Raw genomic sequence first — 19600 nt, 5'->3', positions numbered from 1 at the left:
GGTCATAAAAGTTTGAAATTTATGCAAAACTTTTTTTGTTTTTCTCATTTTAATCTGGCTTATGGTTTTTTTTTCTAAACTTCTTGCTATTTAGGTGTTACATCCAGATTAATATTCAGTAAAATAGCTCAAGCACATGTTTCTTTTTGGACAGTCCAGGAGATTTTGCATCCTCAGAGTCTCTGTGCATAGTTCCCAAGGGCAGGAGTAGACTGTGTCCTTTGTCGTCAAGCAAAAATAAGACGAATAAATATGCATTAGCTCTGTAAAAGTGATAAAAACAGCTAGAGGGTGACATGTAATGGGCCAAATATGGGACAAAATAAGGAGAAACAAAGTAGCAATGTGAGTCAATAATTATATACTATTTTGTGCTCAGTTTGCAATGTTAGAACACAGCAGCAGAGCTTTTAGATTGTATATCAGTTTTTAATGCATTGTACTGTCACTATACATCACCAGTGAAATAAAATGTACAGCAGTAGGAATCGTGCCATAAATGAAAAGCACTTAATTTCCCTTTAAATGAAAGTCTTCTTGTCTGTGAAGTCATCAGCGCTCATAAAAGTTGTCACTTAAAGGGAACAAAGACGTTATCGAGCGGCACTGAGAGCACTGAGTGCGTGTGATGATGGATCACGGCTCCCGAGTGTTGACGCTGTGAGTCGTAGTGATTGAGGTTTTGACAGAGTGTCGAACCAAGCGGGGCGCTGGGAGCAGTCGGCTGAACGGCAACTAAATTATACACTTCACAACACATTTGTAGCAACGGATTGGTTGAGATGGGTCTGAAATACCAGGAATTACAGAGACAGGCCAAAAGAGACAGCAATTTAGTTGGTTTTACCACAGACAACATTAAGAAATGGTGCTCACTTTGATGAAGTATGAAAAAAAAGGAAATGGAGCGTGTTTTAGAGCCACATTCGCAGTGTGGCTCTAGACATGTCAGGTTGTCACTGAGACCTGTAATTTGGTCAACTGTGAGTCGATTCATCGCTCTATCAGTGTTTAATTTGAGACGCACAGATGTTTCTCTGGTTTGATCTTTAAGTGAAACATAATGATTTCTTTTACAACTTAAGACCTTCACAACTGATAGAATTCCCATCGTCAGTCTTCAGCTAAATAGCAAACATTAGCACAAGTTTTTACTCTGCACTGAAGATGTGGACTTAGCCATCATACATTTTCAACTGTTTATTGTTAAGAGTCACTTTTAGTAGGTCACTGTGGTAGCCACCTTAAACTGTGACATGCTTTGTCATCTACTTGACTGACTGGATGGACATTTACATATTTCCCATCATGCTTTGTCAAAGAAGACTTAAAAACTACTGCTTGAGATTTTTAGGTAGGACAAACAGTCATGCAAGTCATGCAACAAATTCATGACCAAAATAGTTAATCAAAAGAGTTTTCCAGCCCTCAGGAGCATAGTTGGTCTTACAGTGTAGAGCCGAGACATTAGCATGCTAGCATTAAACATTTACCTAGGCATCAAACAACGACAGTCCGCTAACACTGGGAATGGTCCTGAGCAGAACCGTGTTCTTATATTTACCACACTCCTAGAATAGCTGTACACTTCATCTACTCCAATGTCTCCTTTCTATCATTCCCTGTAATAGTTGCTGTAGGATAAACAACATGTTTTAGCTTCAGTATAGCATAATGATATTAAAATTGCTGTAAAAAAGGAAGCAGAAACATAGACTCTAATAAGTGGACATAGTCTTTATGATGTCACACATCTGTTTCTTGAATGGAGTTCTGTTTCAAATCGTCAGCAGCAGCCATACAAGAAATTGGGTGGGGTTTGGGCCTCCTCAGCTGAAACGTGTCTCTGATTGGGCAAACTCTTGACCTCAATATCTTTTAAACTGCCGTGTCCGTAACAAAGTCACCCCCCGTACAGCATGCTGTTAAGAGAAATTAGTGATTCAGACGGGTGATATTTTTTGTGCCAAGCAGTTTACGTGGCTTGGTGTGTATGTATGTTCAGCCATCTGAGGGACCAGATGGACCAGAGGTTGCTGCTTGGTAGAAACATAGACTACACACACGGACTACACTGCCCTCATGTGTTTTGGAGTAGCACTGCAGAGCAAGACATACATATCAACTCAGAAGTATGTAGTGTCTATGACAGCAGTCTTTGAGAAGATTTAAAAACTATGGATTGAAATTTCTCGGTAGGACCAGAGACTGTAGATAGAGTGGACAGCATGGCATTTACCATTGCGCGGTTTTGAAGCAAAAATTCCCGTCACAGGCACTGCCATTGGCAGCTGTTGTGCAGTTGTGCAGTTGAGGCTATAAGACAATCTTAGTGGACTTGGGTGACAAAATTAATTATTATTTTTTTCTTTTGAGAGTCTATTCCCTTCTTGGCTCTCCCTCCAAGGCAAGGCAGTTGTTAGTCATCATTAAATGTGGCATAAAGCCTCATTTTTAACCTGTAATGACTAATGACAACAAAACTTTTCAAAAAAAAAAAAAGAGGACTTGAATACAAGACAGCCAAATAATATCTTCAAGTCACCACAACAATTAGATGTGAGAAACATTTCTATGAGGTATATTAATTTTTTGAAGTTTGACCACAGCTCATCTGGATTGACTGGGGAGATGGATTTTGTGAGCTATACTGCAGCCAGCCACCAGGGGGGAGCAGTTTTTGTGGTGACCTCACTTCAAGCAGAGCAAGATGAGGTCCGTGTCATTTAGACACATATTTGCGTTTGGGAGAAGGTGCACGTAGGGCCATGTGCGTAGGCTTCTGCATCATATTAGGCCTACATTTTAAAGTACTTTGAGGATTTGATGCAAAAGTATAAACCAGGCTTGAAGGCTGGGTTTTTGTCCCATGTCAGCAGCCTCACAGAAGGGTTTGCAAAGCTGTAGAATCAAAATTTGATCAAGGCTTGAGTATCTCATCATTTGTTGACATGGTGTGATGTTGTCTCTGGAATCCTTGAAATAGGGCTTATCAGATCCATTTATACACAATGAAAATAAAAGTCAGAGTTCAGCTTTGTTTATAATGTGCAGCAGAAAGTTGAGGATCATTTTTGTCTTATGGAAACCTTTGCAGACTTTTGGAAGATAACATGTTGAGTTTTATGGCAGAGACAAGATAACAGCAGGAAGAGCAGCAACTGTTCTGCAATGTGATGACAACAATGAGCATCAGGGGTTTTAAAAAGTAATGATCTGTGGAGAAATTATGCACAAGGGAGGTACAATTCTTTTTTTTTACTCAGTAAAGTTTAAGTTATTTCTGAGCCGTGAAACTTTCCCATGTTTTGTCTTCAGTCATTTGTCTGCTGCTTCTCCCTCTGTAACACTCACCCATACCCACTCTGATGAATCTGAAATAGTACAAAGGTAATTAGAGACTGGAATCAGGAGATACCTGTGACAGGGTGAGAGAAACTCATCAGAAAAAGCTTCTTACTTCGTATGAGCTTGAGCAGAAAATAACTTTTGACATGCGTGTTCTGGATGTCTAGTTTTCACATCAACTACTTTTCCTGAACATCTCTCTAAATATAACCCACTCACAGTGACGTACACCTCAGAGTGCTACAACCCAAGTCATCTTCCATTCTCTTCCTCCAGCGGTATCTTCTTACTCTTCATCTCAAGTTTGAAGAAAGGGGAGAGAGTGAGCCAGCGAGGTATCAGAGGACTGAATGGCTTTTGGAGATCAATATGTGCCTCTTACCGCAGAGCTCCCTCAGCTCAGCTCTCCCAACTGATTCAAACTATTTAAGAATGTCTTTCTGGGGATCTGGCCCATTTCTTTCAATTAATGCTCCTTTCAACCAGCCGACCATTAGAAGTCCATTAAAGCCCCTCCACCCAGGGAGAGTCATTCAGCCCGGGCTGCTGCGCTCCATCTTCTGATAACAGGAGCGTCTGGACTGCCACACAGACATAATTAACCTTTTAAATTGTTTCTTTGGAGGCGGCTGTTTTCAGGATTTGTTTATTCCATTTGTTCAATTGGGTTGGTTTTATTTTCACCCGTTTCTGTCTCTATGTTTCAATCGGAGTTACTCCGTAGAGCTCCAGATGGTATCAAACTGTCCTTTCCAAACAAATAAACTCCTGACCTGTGGTCTGAGTTACACAACTCCAGCTTTAAATAACCCATGCTATCTTTTTATCTTTCCCTCTCTTTGATATCTCACAGGTTCTGGCCGGTGAGGAGGCTGATATCACCTCCAGCATGCTGAGCACAGAGGATGCTGATACCCCTGCGGAGGAGCTGGTGTACGACATTGAGGTGCCGACCAGTGGAATGGTGGCACTGAAAGAGGCACCAGAAGAGGAAGTGTTCAATTTCACACAGGCTCATATCAACAAAGGGGAGGTCATCTTCATTCACGAGGGTGAGTTTACTGGTATGAGACATCCTGACTCGTGATTGTTATCATTTCACTTTAAGTCTAAATAAGTGCTGTGACTTTTATTTGCTCATATCTGAAGCTCTTTTTATTGCAAAGCACTGCACCCTGAAAATTACTGTAGCAGTATTAGTATAAAGTTTAGACAACAAAAATCACAGACATAACATCTATCTAAGTGAAGCCAACGCTTCAAGAGCTCCCCCTAGTGACCAGCTGCAATGTAGTCCATAAAAACAGCACAGGAAAAACAGGAATCTGTATCAAGAGAAGCTGAGGAATCATTGATGGGTTTTCAGTAAGTTAAGACCAAAGACCATATTGTGGTTAGTGTAAGGGCTGTGACATTTCAGCACCTATCAAGATGATATATTGGCTTCACTTCTTACCAAAGGAGAAAATACCACAGTGTCCGTATTTGTAAAAGTCCGTAGCACTTTTAACTCTGACTCCCTACCCCCAGCTGCTTGAGTAAAATACCCATATGCAGTCAGAGTGCCGCAGGGAATATTAAGGAATTCTGTATTTTCGGGAAGCTAGTGGGTGGTGTCACACTGTCGTCCCTGTTGAGAGGATTTTCTCCACTCTGTTCACTTTCCTGATCTCCTCATTTGCTGGTGTTGTGTTTTCCACTGTTGTGTTTGAGTTAGTGAACTATCCTGGTACATTTTGTAGTGATAACAAAGTTTAATTCCTCACTTAAGTTAACCTCCTGAGACCCAAACTTTTGTCTGGTGTGTATTTTTTATTTCTCCTTGCCATTTGGGACAAGCAAGACTTCATTAGTATAAAGACTAAACTTGGTCTTTGTACAGGTTATTTGTGTTATGTGTTTGCTTTCAGTTACTTGTTATTGGTTTTATTGTACTTAAATACACTTTTTTTTTCGCTGAAAAGGGTGTAATGTTGATATCACTAAAAATGGCACGGGCAGCATCCCTAAATGTGGCCAATAGGTCGAAGTTTTAGGAAATCAAGTATCATGGGTCTGGGATGCAGAGATGTAATGTCCACAACATAGACTGTGTAACACATGGACGTAGTCTCCCCGGCATCACCAGTCTGTATCTGAAACAGAACATGAAGCACATCAGAAATCGCAGCCATATTTGAAGTGGTAAGGGCTTCACATAGTATTGAGCGAGCTCATGATCTTATTATCCTCTGAACTGCCAAGTTAGAAAAAATGTACCCCCTGTACAGTGTGTGCCGATAGTAATCTTAGCAAATTAGACAGGAGAGGTTTTTTTGAACCAGGCTGTAAAAAGGTTAATTTCTGCTTTGAAAACTGCTTTTTTGGCTTGGTGTGTATGTGACTTCCAGTACTTCTAGAGCCAGCCTCAAGTGGACACTGGACAGATAGCAGATTTTAGCACTAATGCATTGTCTCATATACTTAGAGCAGGGGTTGCCGTTTGGTCCACATATGTGGATGTCGTGTCTCAAGAGGTTAAAGTATTATGAGTTGCAAAAAATGCATCCTATGCATGACTGATAGATATTGAAAATAGGCGTTAATGACCTAACGGTCTCAAATGTCAGGTCTATCAAAGGAGCTTCAACACACTTTCTCCTTTGTTCCAGCTGTAACTTTAATGTTTATTCAGCCTTGGAATAGTAGCATACAGCCTTAAAATTACAAGTTCAAGCACTATATTTTTTTAGGCTTTATATTGTCCCTTAGGTGGCCTGGTAATAGCTTTGCATGATTTACAGATTTCAAAAAATCCCCATTATTCTCTCAGAAAAATGTTTCAGAAAACAGTCTGAAACCCTTTGATTAAGCTGCTGTCTTTTTAAAGTCCTGGGAAACCCCTTTCCTTTTAATAGCCAGCCCTCTAGATGCCTGATTTTAGACAGAGGCTGTTTTCTGAACCACCTACTCCACACTACATTTGAATGTAGTGTGGAGTAGGCACTGCATACTACCTATTGCTTTTGCTTGTAGTATGTAGTATGTCTGTTTTGTTGGGTCTGTTTTGTTGGGTCTGTTTTGTAGAATCATACTCTGGTTTTTAGTTTCAGAAAATGGAGCTACAGGTGATGGAATTTGTTTCACCTTTATTATAAATGTACAACTCAAACTTTGGGTAGATCCTGGCATTTTAGTTATTTTGTTGATCATATCATAGCAGCAGCATCATATTTGGTTTTTAATCTTACACCAAAAGTTATATAGTTTACTGAAAATAAATCAGGAAGGGATTTTGATTTTCACAGCTGATGGAAAAACACTTCTGTATAGTTCACATATATTTTAAAATAGTGAATTATGAGCTTTAATGAATTTGTAGTAGTAAACACCTCTTTTGTAACTGGAAATAACAAGATTAACTGGAGTTTCTTTCTTATCATTTCACTTCTATCTCACAGACCATATAACATTAGTGTTGTTGTATTGTAATTGTAATGCTGGCTCATTCCAGTAGATGGCAGTAATTTACCAAAACCTGCCACCCGCATAGGCAAACAGCATAGTAGTAAACAGTATGCCAGGTAGACTGGTCTGTTGCATTCTGACAAATTTTCCTGAACATCCTGGGGATTTTTGGCATACTGCAGATTTTGCAAGTTTTTGCATACTACCTACTACATACTAAATTTCAGCCAAAATCGTAGGCACCGGTAGTGTAGTAGGCGGTTTGGAAAACCTGACCTTGGTGTTTGAGGCCCGCCCCTCCAACCACTCATGAATCAGTTAGATCTCATCATTTCAGCAAGTCTCGTGAAGAACACACCCCCTTTTTTAAAGTTACCTGTTACCTGTGGTTGACTCGTCAGCTAGAAATCAAAACAGTTACAAAAGTTTCTATAAGTCACTTGTATCTATTGAAGAAACCATTGAACCATCTCAGATATACTCTGATGTATTTGTTATACATTCAGATTGATATGTTGAATGAGCTGTAAGTTTCCTCTGTCCCTCTAGGTGAGGAATCCGGTGGTTTCAGCTTTACTGTGACAGACGGCGAGCACACATCACCTCTCTACAGATTTGTTGTCACAGCGAGGCCTCTCACCATCACCATGGTAACACAGGAGGAGCTCATGGTATTTCCAGGTAAGATCCCCCAAATCTTCCAGACCTGATGCCCTGAACCCAGCAGTGATGAAAGGATAACGACAGTGAAAGACAAGAGGTCAGCCAGGTCACTGCAGTGACATGAGGAGAGATTTTTGCTGCTTTCTGCTAGAAATCTGTCAGACGAACAAAAATATAACTGAAGAAAGGGCAGACTATAGGGGATATAAATCTTCCTGAATTCATTTCTCTGTAACAATTGGAGCTTATGAGTTAAGAAATTATTTATTTTCTATGGTAAATTTTTCGATCTTCAACAGTAGAGCAGAAATTTTAATTCTTGTCATCTGAAGAAGCATTATTTGTTTTTTAACATCACTGCTTCATAGGAGTGAGACTGTTTCATATCAGCGCAGGCAGTAACCTCAGCTGCATCCATAATAAACTTTAATTTTAAGCATGACACAGATGCCGAGCTGGAAGCTTGGAGGAAATTTCTGGAGTGAAAACTCTCATCACCATCAGGAAACTCCACATGATGTGCATGAGTTACCAAAGTTTGAGGCAATCCCAAACCCTGCTTAATTTCCCAAACTCAAGCTGACGTCCAACAGGACACTTTCCATAAAATGATCACAGCACTCAGAGAACTGTGTGTGTATGTGTGTGTGTGTGTGTGTGTGTGTGTGTGTGTGTGTGTGTGTGTGTGTGTGTGTGTGTGTGTGTGTGTGTGTGTGTGTGTGTGTGTGTGTGTGTGTGTGCCTACAGGAACCAGGCAGCGCATTACAAGTGCCAATCTGGGGGCCGTAACCAATGAGGATGGAAATGAGATAACCTACTCTCTCAAACGCCCTCCTCGTTTGGGGAGACTCATCCTGGCCAACGACAGGAACCAGTATGAGGAAATAAACAGCTTCTCTCAAACACAGGTAATGACTTTCCTCAGCATGTGTGTGAGTGTGAGAGAGAGAGAGGCTAAATGTGGACGCCTCAGGAAACATTTAACTCACCTCTCTTCCTCTTCAGCTGTAACTTTCTCCACTAAAGTTTGGTATAAAACGTTTAATAAGACATAAAAACATAAACCCTCAAACATGAAAGAGAAAAGTTGAAAATAAAGAGAAGCATAAAGGTAAGAAGTGCCAGGAGAACCAAATGAGGAGCATGTTATGAAGGATCTCTCCTATAATAATCTGTTGCATTAGGAGGGCACTGTGAGTTCAACTATTATAACTTTCTCCCTTTCAAATAAATCCTCCCTGCTCACAGGTTTAACATCACTATTAATAGCATATTTGTGTTCCTAAGCAGCCATAGGTGTTAAAGCCTCTGCAGACATCTGTTGATAGACCATCAGACGTAAGAAGACATAATGCCCTTTAAATGCATCAAAATGCGGCTAATCCCACTCTCGATTCAAAGCGAGTTCAGCTGACTTCCAGGGGTAAAAACTAGGTTTATGAATGCAGTTGCAGCTTGTCGGAATAATTTTAAAAGTCTGTTTGGAATTTATAAACTTTTTCATGTATTTCCTCCAGCTTTGAGTTGAAAAGGTCAATGAAATAAAACCAAAAGTTAGAGCATGCTCAGGCTGGATGACACTGGCTAATACTTGACAAAACTCTTCAGAAAGATGTACTGAGGGTAGCTTTTCCTTACCAACTGATCTTTCTGATAAATGTCTATCTGCCAAAGAGACAAACTGTTAGACATCAACAGTAAAATAACACTTACACTGACCTCGACAGAGTAGTTTTATTAGCTGATAGTGCTTAAAACTCTGTAGAACAAACAATGAATGCCCATTAGCTTTACCCTGGAGCACAGTTGGTCTTCCTGGGCTCTAGGCTAAAAAATAAATGTATTTACAAGCATATAATGTATACACCTAAATTAACAAGAATGCAACACATTCTGTACAATCAATCACATTTTGGAAAGAGATATAAAAACATACATTACACAAATTGAAACTTTACAATTACATCTTTCAAAAATAAAAAAAAAATAGATGTAATCCACAAAACACTGAAGAAGGACACAATCCACTGTGTGTGTCTATTGTCCTATAAATATGATGAGCCAATCTGTTTCTAATTTGTTTTTTTAAAAAACATTTATGGTATGTGTAAATTTTGTCAATGAAAGGGATAGGGAATTCCATGCCTTCTGTATTGTACAGTACATTTTAGGAAATTAGTATTTGCTTTTGGTAATGAAAACTGTCTATTAGTTGCCTGGCTAGTATTGTAAATGTGCAATTCTAGGTTTAGTTTAACTTTCTTGTGCTGATATTTAGGTAGTTTGAATTGCAAACGTTTCCATATTGCCATATAAGAGTAAAGAAGCAGTTATCTTGTCCTCCACCTTTAGCCAGCCCAGACTTCTGTGCATGCTATTAGTACTTGTGTCATATGGACATTGTAGCGCCAGGTGTGCTGCCTTGTTCTGTATGAGCTGCAGTTTACTCTAACCTTTTCTTGTAGCATTTGACCATATCAATTGACAGTAATCAAGCTGTGAAAGGACAAGACTGTTCAGGTCAGATCTGTGGAGTGGTGACATGTTTGTGGTGTAGGATGCCCGTAGATCGCTACAAGTGTGTTCAATTCAGTTCAAGTCAATTAAATTCAAAGAACTTTATTTATCCGTTAGGACACCATTTTCAAAAAAAAAAAAAAAAAAACTTCCACAGTAATTCTTCTGCCTCCTATCTGAACCAAAGTGAGCACATGGAGCTGAATGACTGTTGGATAATCTCTCTGTAAGGTTCAAACGCAAGCCTAGAAATCCTGAAATCATCAAGTGAAAACCAGACAGTTAAATAGAAACCAACACTGTGTACCCCCTTCTTCAAAAAGCAGAGTTAAGCAGCTCAGTTTGTAACTAGAAATAAAAATAAAGTGTGCCCATATCACTGAAACATTAGCATCCCCATGTTAGCTACCTGTTGTTTTTGGACTGAGTTAAGATTCTTGTAATCATTTTTAAGGCTCAGCATGGGCTGGTCCCTGAGCTTTTATCTGCTATGAGCCAGGACACAGTCTGGGATCCTCTAGTAGAGATCTGCTTGCTGTTACAAGGTCAAAACTCACAATATTTAAAGTTTTTCTTACTTCTTTTTATTGTCAGGGCTGTTGTTTTTGTACAGACCTTTTTTTACCTTCTTTAAAAAATTTTCTACAATACAAATAGTATCATAATATTATCATAATATTATCATCAGAACACAGCAGTTTGTTAGAGATTTGTGCTTTTAACTTGATTCCAAACTAAACCACGACAGATCTTACCTGGAGTCTGTTCTGAATGTCTATGTTGTGTAGTTTCATTTATTTCTCAGCACACATGGCATCAATGTGTTCCTCTTTTTCACCAGCAGAGGGCCTCATTGGACGTGACATGGTGTTATTGTTATGTCAGAGCTCACCATTATTAAAAGCATTCATGCTGACACTTTCATTTTTTTCCATTTTCACCTCTGACTGTGTACTTTCTAAAATTTTAATAGTTTGTTGCAGAACATTTACACACTTTTTCACTTTGTATTAACTGGACTTTTCCGAGGAGAACTACTTTTTCCTTTGGGTTAACTGAAACTACATAACTGAACATCAAACATCAAAGGAAAATATGCCTGTATATACTTTTTTAGATTTGCTTTTGGACGGTATGGAAACAACTTGATCTTTGCATGTCGTACCGCAGTGTGTGTACACAGTCGACCTATTGTTTGTCTTCCTCCAGTCGTGTGTTCTCACTCTCATCTCTCTTTTCTTTCCAATCCTGAAGCCTCACTTTGCTCCAGTGAGCATGAGGACAAATTATTTTCTCCAAACAGTGTGAGCGTGATGGAAAATGTACATTGAGCTGAAATGTAATATAAATATTTGAGTTCTTCAGCTGTGTGTGTTTGTGCTGGCCTTCATGACTTAAATCTTCCTCATTGTGCACGGATCTTCGTGTTTTGAGAGAGGAGAGTTGAGTTCAGGACACAGAGAGCAAGCACAGGCCGTCACATTCCTGCTCACAAACCCTGATCTCAGTCCGGCTCAGCCAAACCACTGCTGCAGCCATTTGAGCTCCCGTTTTACAGAGGTGATAATAAACACCCAAGGAAAAGAGTGCAAGATGATATTTTAGCAAACTTAAATGTCCTCAGAATCAAGGAAAAATGAAGTTGACAAGTAGGATGTCAAAAATCTGTTGAATAAGACTGATTTTCTGATTGTCTTGATCCACAGCTGGAGTCAGGAGCAGTTTATTACGAGCACCAGATCCCAGAGGAGCCGTTCTGGGTGGTGAGGGACTCCATAGAGCTCACCCTGAAATCCCAGCCTGCCCCAGATGTGCGTCACATCCTGCCCATCACTGTCTCCTACTATGCTGCTCACAGCAATATCTCCTCCCAGCTGTGGAAGAACAAAGGTGAGGCTGTAACACAGTGTTTCCATGGGAATTGAACCAAGGACCACTGTCACAGTCATAAATCATAAATAAAGGCAGCTATAGTTTCATTATTAAGATTTTAGCAGATGTCTTCATGTACTGGTCGTTGGCCCTGTCAGCAGGCTAAAATACAGGCATTAGAATTACATTGCTTAAAAAACCTTTTTCAAGTAATTTTTTTCAGTAAAACAAATTTCATATGTGTTCTCCTTCGTTAAACTTTCCGCAAATTGTAAATGTCTAATGTTGCAGATTTCAGGTGCTGTGGTAAATTTAGCATAACATAAGAATGGGATTTCATGTCTGAAAGCTCAGCTCACACATGCCAAAGACAAAAACAAAAGATAAAATGTTCACTTCGTTCACAGGGGAGCACAAAAATCAACACAATCTGAAAGTTCCCCCAAATGGGTACATGTCAGATAAGATGATAAACTTAAAAATCTTGGCTGATATTTAGAAACAAAAGCAAATTTTTAACTAATTTTCTAACCAGATTAAAGCTTCACTAAGAAGCTCAGCTTGTGTCAATTGGGCGCCCTTTCTGGAAATAGTGGTGCCTCTTGCCTCTTTTGCAGATTGTCCTTTGAAAAAAATTTTGACAGCCAATAGGATCACTTACAGTGACTTTCTGTTGTAGAAATGTGTCACAAAGACAAAGGCTGTCAACACAGCATCAATAAATTATTTTGTCGGGCATCTACCATAGACTGTATATAGAGTGGACAGAGTGGCTCCGCCATTTACCATTGTACAATTTTGAAGCCAAAATACCCCCGTTACAGGCGCAGCCATTGGCAGCAGTTGTGCAGCCATAGTAAGTAGAAACTATGAGGGATTCTGGGAGAATCTGAGTGGAGCCAGATGACAAAAATAATATATAGTTTTTTTCTTTGGAGAGTCTAATCACTTCTTGACTCTATCTCTTGACATATTTCACAATCCCCGAAAAAAATACACAAGAACGGTAGCTGTCAATCATTGTAAAACATGACGTGAAACTTTGTTTTTTAACCTCCTATAACTAATGAAAATGAAACTTTTTCGAAAAAAGAGGACTTGAATACAAGGCGACCAAATGGTTTCTTCAAACCACCACAACAATCGGATGCGAGAAACATTTTTACGAGGTGTATTAATTTTTTCAAGTTTGACCCCAGCTCATCTGGATTGACTGTGGAGATTGATTTTTTGGCCTATACTGAAGCCAGCCACCAGGGGGAGCAGTTTTTTAGGTGACCTAACTTCGAACCGAGCAAGATGACGTCCATTTTTTTTACAGTCTACGGTATCTACCCTGCCGCAGTGTTTTCAGACCTTAAAATGACCCAAAAGAGAGAATCAGTCTCATCAATTGTTTATTTTGCTTTTATAGACAACTGAAAAGCATTACTGCTGATTTTGTTTGGTGTCATAACAAGCTAAAAAATCTTCAGGGTACTTAGATTTAAATTACTTAGATTTAGTACATCTTGACACTTGCCTATTTTGGTCTTTGGTATTAAGGTGATTTCTGAATTAATCTTCCAGTACTGCCATCTGGATAACTGAAGCCTTTTTTCATTTTAAATTTTTCACAGATTTAAAAAATACAGCAGGTCTAAGATCATGTGCTGTGGTTCTTTATTTCTTGAACTGTCCAGTGTCATAAATTGTTTCATCGCTCCTGCTTCTCCTGCTGCCAAAACAGCAAATCGTCTCCTCCAAATGTCTCTGCCAATGTGCCAAAAGCCTCAACACACTGAGCAGAGTATCCACAGGGGGAAGTTAAAACTGGAGAGAATTTTCTTTGGAATAGGAAAAGGTTTAACCTGTGATCTAACTTACAGTTTGTTTTTATTTCTTTCTTTTAGGACTTGATATAGTGCAAGGCCAGAGGAAATCCATTGACGATTCAATTCTGGATGCCTCCAATCTTCTGGCCAGCCTCCCCGAAGATCAGCGAGACAATGTTGATGTGGTTTTTGAGATCAAGCGCTTCCCTGACCATGGTCGTATCACCCTGGATGGTCAGGATCTGCCTCGTAATGCCCCGACCTTCACGCAAGAAGATGTTATTCAGGGAAGGCTGGAGTATCTCCATGATGACTCAGGGGCCTCATTTGACAGCCTTGCTTTCAGGGCCCGTCTGAAGTCAGAGGATGGTGCCGTGCCCTCCCCTGCTGAGTCTGTGGTGCTTGAGGAGATTTTTAACATTTCAGTCAAACGCCGAGGCTCTGACCCTCCTGAACTCGTCACCATAGACATGCTTTTAGAAGTTCTTCAGGGTTCGATGACCGTCTTGACAAAGAAGCACCTCAACACTCAAGATGAGGATAGTCCACCAGATGAGGTGCTCTACAAAGTCACCAAAGCCCCCAGTAATGGCAGACTGGTCGATGCTTACACAATGAAACCCATCTCAGAGTTCACACAGGAGATGGTCAACCAGGAGCAGGTGGGCTTTGACAGCGATGGTTCCCTGACTGGTGGATTTGTAGAGTTCATTGTGTCAGATGGAGAGCACCAAACAAAGCCACACACGCTGCACATCGGCATCCTAGCTCGTACACTCTTTCTGAACAAAGCACCAGAGATTAAGGTGAAGCAAGGCGATGATGAGACCTTGGTGACTGAAGAGATGTTGAAAGCAACAACTGGGGGTCCTGTTGAGGAGGACATCCTGTACAAGATCACAAGTGTTCCCAAGTACGCGGCTGTCATGGTCGATCGGCAGCCTACATCCGCCTTCACCCAGAAACAAATCAAAGAAGGGAGAGTCAGTGTTCGCTTTGTCAAGTCCACTTCACCTCGGGACAGTGTTGCATTTGTAGCTCGCAGCCGGGCAGCTAACGTCTCTTCCATTCTGAACATCACAGTCCAGCCTCTTGCCAATATTGCTCAGGATCCTCTTCTACCACAAGGTGCCCTCGTCCAACTGGACCGGAAGTTACTGGATGCAACTCCTCTGGCAAACAAGACTGAAACATCTCCCACGTTCACTGTCATCCAGCAGCCCAGGGGGGCTCGTTTTGTGAGGTCTGGAGGTCCTGGTGCAGGTCAGCCAGTAGGCTCATTCAGCCAGAAGGACCTGGATGAGGGTCGTGTAGCTATGGAAATCCAAGACAGCTCACCTGGATCACGAGGGGGAGTTTCTCAGGATGAGGCTCGCTTCCTGCTCAAATCTCACGGGGTTCCTCCTGCAGAATGTGTACTCTCCTTCCAGACTGGCCCCTATAATGCTTCTGGGGTTTACCCAGCCACCCTGTTGAGGGTTCCATCAAAGAACAATAAAGACAGCTCTGATGTGGGACGGTATTTACCCACTGCTCCAGCCACTACAACAGCTTCCGGCTCTGGTTCTGGCTCCCACGCAGGGAGACCACATGTTTCCCGAAGAAGCAACTTCTGGTCCATTCTCATCCCAATCCTGGTAATCCTCCTTCTCCTCCTGTTGGCAGCCGTCTTGGCATACTACCTGATTCGCAAAAACAAGACCGGGAAGCATGATGTCCAGGCGGCGGTATCCAAACCCAAAAATGGAGAGGTGGCTGGCACAGAGACTTTTCGCAAAACTGACCCAGCAAATAACATCCCAATGTCCAACATGGATTCCAAAGACGCTGACCCAGAGTTGTTGCAGCACTGTCGGACATCGAACCCGGCTTTGAAAAAGAACCAGTACTGGGTTTGAGACACTTTGACGTGCACACAGAGAGAGGTGGATCCTCACGTGTTTGCAGTCCTCCCATCATTCCTCTTGTTATTTAGGAACCTCTTGCCACACTAGTTCAAATGAATTATTTTTTTTTGACACCCTTGGTTATTTACTTCTCTCAACATTACTGTGGACAAATTCTCAGGCAATGAAACACTGAATACTTATTGGCAAAGAAAGAGGCAGTTTCTTAACTTTGGAGGCTTATGCCGTGTCTATTTATTTTAGTTTTATCTTTCCTCTTTGTCAATGGGCACAAATGAAGACATAAACATACCACGTGTTTGCAAAAAGTATTTTTGGTGTGCTCTGTCATTGTACTCCATATATCATAGGCCAATATTACTCATTTGAGCGGTTAGGTAATTTAAGTTCTTTGTTGTAGTACATTTTAGATTTTGGTACATCAGAGAAGTTGACAAGCCTTGTACATAAATGAAGGAGTAAATGTTTGGTATATTCTTATAAACATCGTTCTCTGTGTTTCCTCCTTTTTTTTATTACTTTTGTCATATGTTCCTCAGGGCTAAATTCAGTTTGATAGAAAGGTACAACTTTTTGGAAAATTCACATTCCTCTGAAAGTTTGAGAAGAAGATTGATACCACTTCTGTATCTGGCTGTTTATTGTGAAGCTACAAGGAGATGTTAGCTTAGATTAACTAGATATTTGACACAGGGAAATTGCTAAACTGGTTTTATCTATTGGTAAGAGATTAAAAACTTGCTATTTGAAATTTAATACTTTTTATGTGTGTTTTTGATTTTAAGGAAGCCTTATTTGACTTTTTTGGCTAAGTACAGTATCTTCCTAGAACTGTTTCCCTTGTCTCCGGTCTCCATGTCGCATTAAGCTAACAGTACGGTGGCCCTGAAGGTCGACTGCAAAAATATTCCATGGTCCCAGAAAAATGTTTCACTGGGCACAAAAAAATTTCACAAAGCCCACAAATATTTCACACAATCTTTCAAGATGTCAGTGTTCCAAGAGAAAAATGTCACGTTACAGCATATCAGTATCTGCACCATGGATGTGTTATTTTTCTGAAATATTTCCTGATATATTTAGTTAAGAAACACTCATCGCAGAGTTGGAATCATACTTTTGTAGATCTTACAAACATATGTTAGTAAAGTTTTAAGATGTTGATACTCAATGTGGACCAAGTCTGAATTTTCTCATGAGAAAGACACAAGATTTTTTCAAATCATGATTCCAGTAATGGGTGGATCTCCTTCAAAGACCATAATAAAGGTAACAGCTAACAAACAGAAACATGTTGGTCCATTCTTTGCTTCTTGGAATTTTTTTTTATGCTTTCCTTACTTTCTGAGATGAATTCGAGGTCCATGATATGAGGTTGTATTTCACATTTTGAAATTATTGATAGAGAAATATAACTTTGTAGACTAGCAACAGCGGAGGAAGCTATTAGAGAGCTGGGTCCCCGATTGCTGGGTGGGGCGTATAGATCATAGATCTTATTTTGTTTTGTTTTTTTACATTTTGGAAATATTTTAATTTTGTTAAATATATTAGAATTCTATGAAATATTTTAACATTGTATATGATATTTTTCATGATAGCAATTTTCTTTGTGAAATATTTTGAAATGTTTCCATTTTGTGAGGCTTTTGTGTTTTATTAAATATTTTCCTACTTTGTGAAATGTTTATGCATTTCTTTTTTTTTTCTTTTGCTTGATAAAATATATTTACATTTAAATTGATGTTTCTAGCACAGTGTTTTGTTGTCACAAAGCTTGTGTGCAGTTGACCTTCCGGGCTACCATACAACAGGCTCCTGGCTGTAACTTTGGCTGTAACAGAGGTATCACTCTTGTCATCCAACTTTTTGTGGGGGAGCCAATAAGCTGAGTTCTCAAAGTGTCTAATTCTTGAATATCACAAGTTTGACTTCAATATGGGGGAAGATAGTGTTGTTCAAAACAGTTGTGATTTTTTTTTTTTAAGAAACATATGTTGCTGCAGGAACTTGTGCAGGTTTGATTGAATTTAGCTCAGAGTCACTTCATCATCCTTCATATGCTATTACTCTGCATGCTTCCAGTTTGCTTGTAAATATTCACTGGACTGGCACAGCACTGACCACAAACTACACAGCACACAGTGAGTAAACCACGGGCAGGAAGTCGCAAAGGTCTTAAAACACATCCCTATTGGTCAACTGGCTGAGGTGATGTCATCTCAAACTGGGATGGTTCCAGTTTCCAAGTCTGCAATTAAGAATTCATAAAACTGGTTGGTGCTGGGGTGGCTGAAAGATAAAATGCTCCACTACTAATGTTGATTAAATGGAGACAATGACTAAGTTTAAGTATTCAAAGCTATTTTTCATTTAAAGCATTCCATTTGTAAGCTGAATGTGCAGACAGTTGTATGATAAAAAATAACTTGCTTATTTTTTTTTGCTCCTTTTCTGACGCTTGTGTTGAACGATAAATTTTGGATAAACCTTGCGTTAAATCAGACTCGTTGCTTGAACCCTAGATGTTACCTTCCTGATATGTGACAGTTATGTTGTTGTTGAACATGGAATTGAATACTTTCTTTAGATATTTTTATATCAATACAGGAAAAAAAAACTCTCAGCAATTGATTTTAAAAGAAAACTGTCTGACCATTTGTTGTACATTTCTTATCTAACGCTGTATGCTGATGACATCGTGTTCTTTGTTAGTTATTCTGCTTTGATTATAATATTCCTATGAGGTATTCATCATCTTTTGTGATTGTTATCTTTCTTTTCTTAAAACCAGAAAGTGTTGAAAAGAGTTTTACAGATGACATGGTATATTTCAGGAAGTATTTCAGGAGACTTTTGTATTTCCAATGATAATTAACTAAAATAAAAGTAAAGTTCTCTCCCTCAGTGTATCATATCCACACCTACTGGATTATATCTGTAAATATTCTGTCTGTAAGTCGTCTTTGCTCATGATTAACCTCTAGAAATATATGTATAAATCTTGTGTTTCATCATGTAACTACATTTACTTTGACTGTTAAAGTAGAGCCCGTGCTTGAGTGTGTGTCTCTGTGTCTGTGTGTGTTTTCATCAACGTCTCCGTCTGATGCTTACTGAAGCTGAGTTCATTGTAGAAATTCATCACCACACCTCATTTTTCATTATTTATTATTTCTGTCAACTCCCCAGTGCATTAGTTCTTACCCATGGCGTGTGCTTTGTCTGAGGTTAAACAGTAATGAGTACGCTGCAAGTGCCTTTCAATTGATGGTCATACAAAGCGATGTGTAGACTTCTGTTCTCGGCACTAATGGAAATAAAAAACGTCCATGCAATACATCCTGTTTTGGTGTTTTCTCTGTGATTTTTTTTTCAAGTTTACTAATGTTGACTTCACTTTGGATACAATTTTGAGCTTTTAAATTTCTAAACATGTCTTTGTCCCATGTTTAAACTACCAGCTTTGTTATCATTTAGCAACAGCTAACATGGGCAGACCAAAGTCTACTGGATGTTTAAGAGTTTAATTTGTTGATTCAGCTCTAAAACCTTATGATATTAATTTTTGCACCCATATATTAACAAAATTTAATTTGGGGTAGTTATAAGTTCTTGTGGTGTGATGCATGTATAAGCAAATTTCCCCATTAGCACAATATGCCACACACCTTTGGATGCTCTCATCCACACATGGAACAAGTTATTTTCAAAAAATTAAGCAAATTACTACACAATATTCTGGCACTCATAAACATACTAAGAAAGAAAGCAAATGATGGTGTTTTTTTTTAATCTTGTGAGGTTACAATAAACATGAAGGGGGCTGTGCATTTCAGAATTTTGGCCTTACATTGTATTTTAAATCAGCATATGAAGAAACATGAAACTTCTTTTTAGTTATCGGAAAAAAATCTAAATTTTTGCTCACATTTTCTTTTAACTATTTTTAATATATATATTTAGTCTTTTTTTATGTCATGCAAGATTATGTGTTTTCTGTTCCATCTGAAACCTTTGATCAATTCCCCA

The 19600-nt window shown here is 39.4% G+C and overlaps 1 protein-coding gene across 1 annotated transcript in view; it reads left to right on the top strand.

The window, feature by feature from the left end:
• cspg4 (chondroitin sulfate proteoglycan 4) overlaps window positions 1-18950 on the top strand; it is a 104462-nt gene extending 85512 nt beyond the window's left edge. Inside the window, exons 7-11 of the mRNA XM_074678618.1 lie at window positions 4202-4400; window positions 7345-7476; window positions 8206-8366; window positions 11682-11865; window positions 13740-18950. Of these exons, the coding sequence (XP_074534719.1) occupies window positions 4202-4400; window positions 7345-7476; window positions 8206-8366; window positions 11682-11865; window positions 13740-15559 (2496 nt within the window). The 3' untranslated portion in view covers window positions 15560-18950. The remainder of the gene's footprint in view (window positions 1-4201; window positions 4401-7344; window positions 7477-8205; window positions 8367-11681; window positions 11866-13739) is intronic.
• The last annotated feature ends 650 nt before the right edge of the window (window positions 18951-19600 follow it).

This window comes from Halichoeres trimaculatus, unplaced genomic scaffold (genome assembly GCF_033239565.1).
Source record: "Halichoeres trimaculatus isolate MK-OKI-2021-1 unplaced genomic scaffold, fHalTri1.1 fHalTri1_scaffold_10, whole genome shotgun sequence".
NCBI classification, from domain to species: Eukaryota; Metazoa; Chordata; class Actinopteri; order Labriformes; family Labridae; genus Halichoeres; species Halichoeres trimaculatus.
This window is presented reverse-complemented; position numbering and strand designations above follow the sequence as displayed.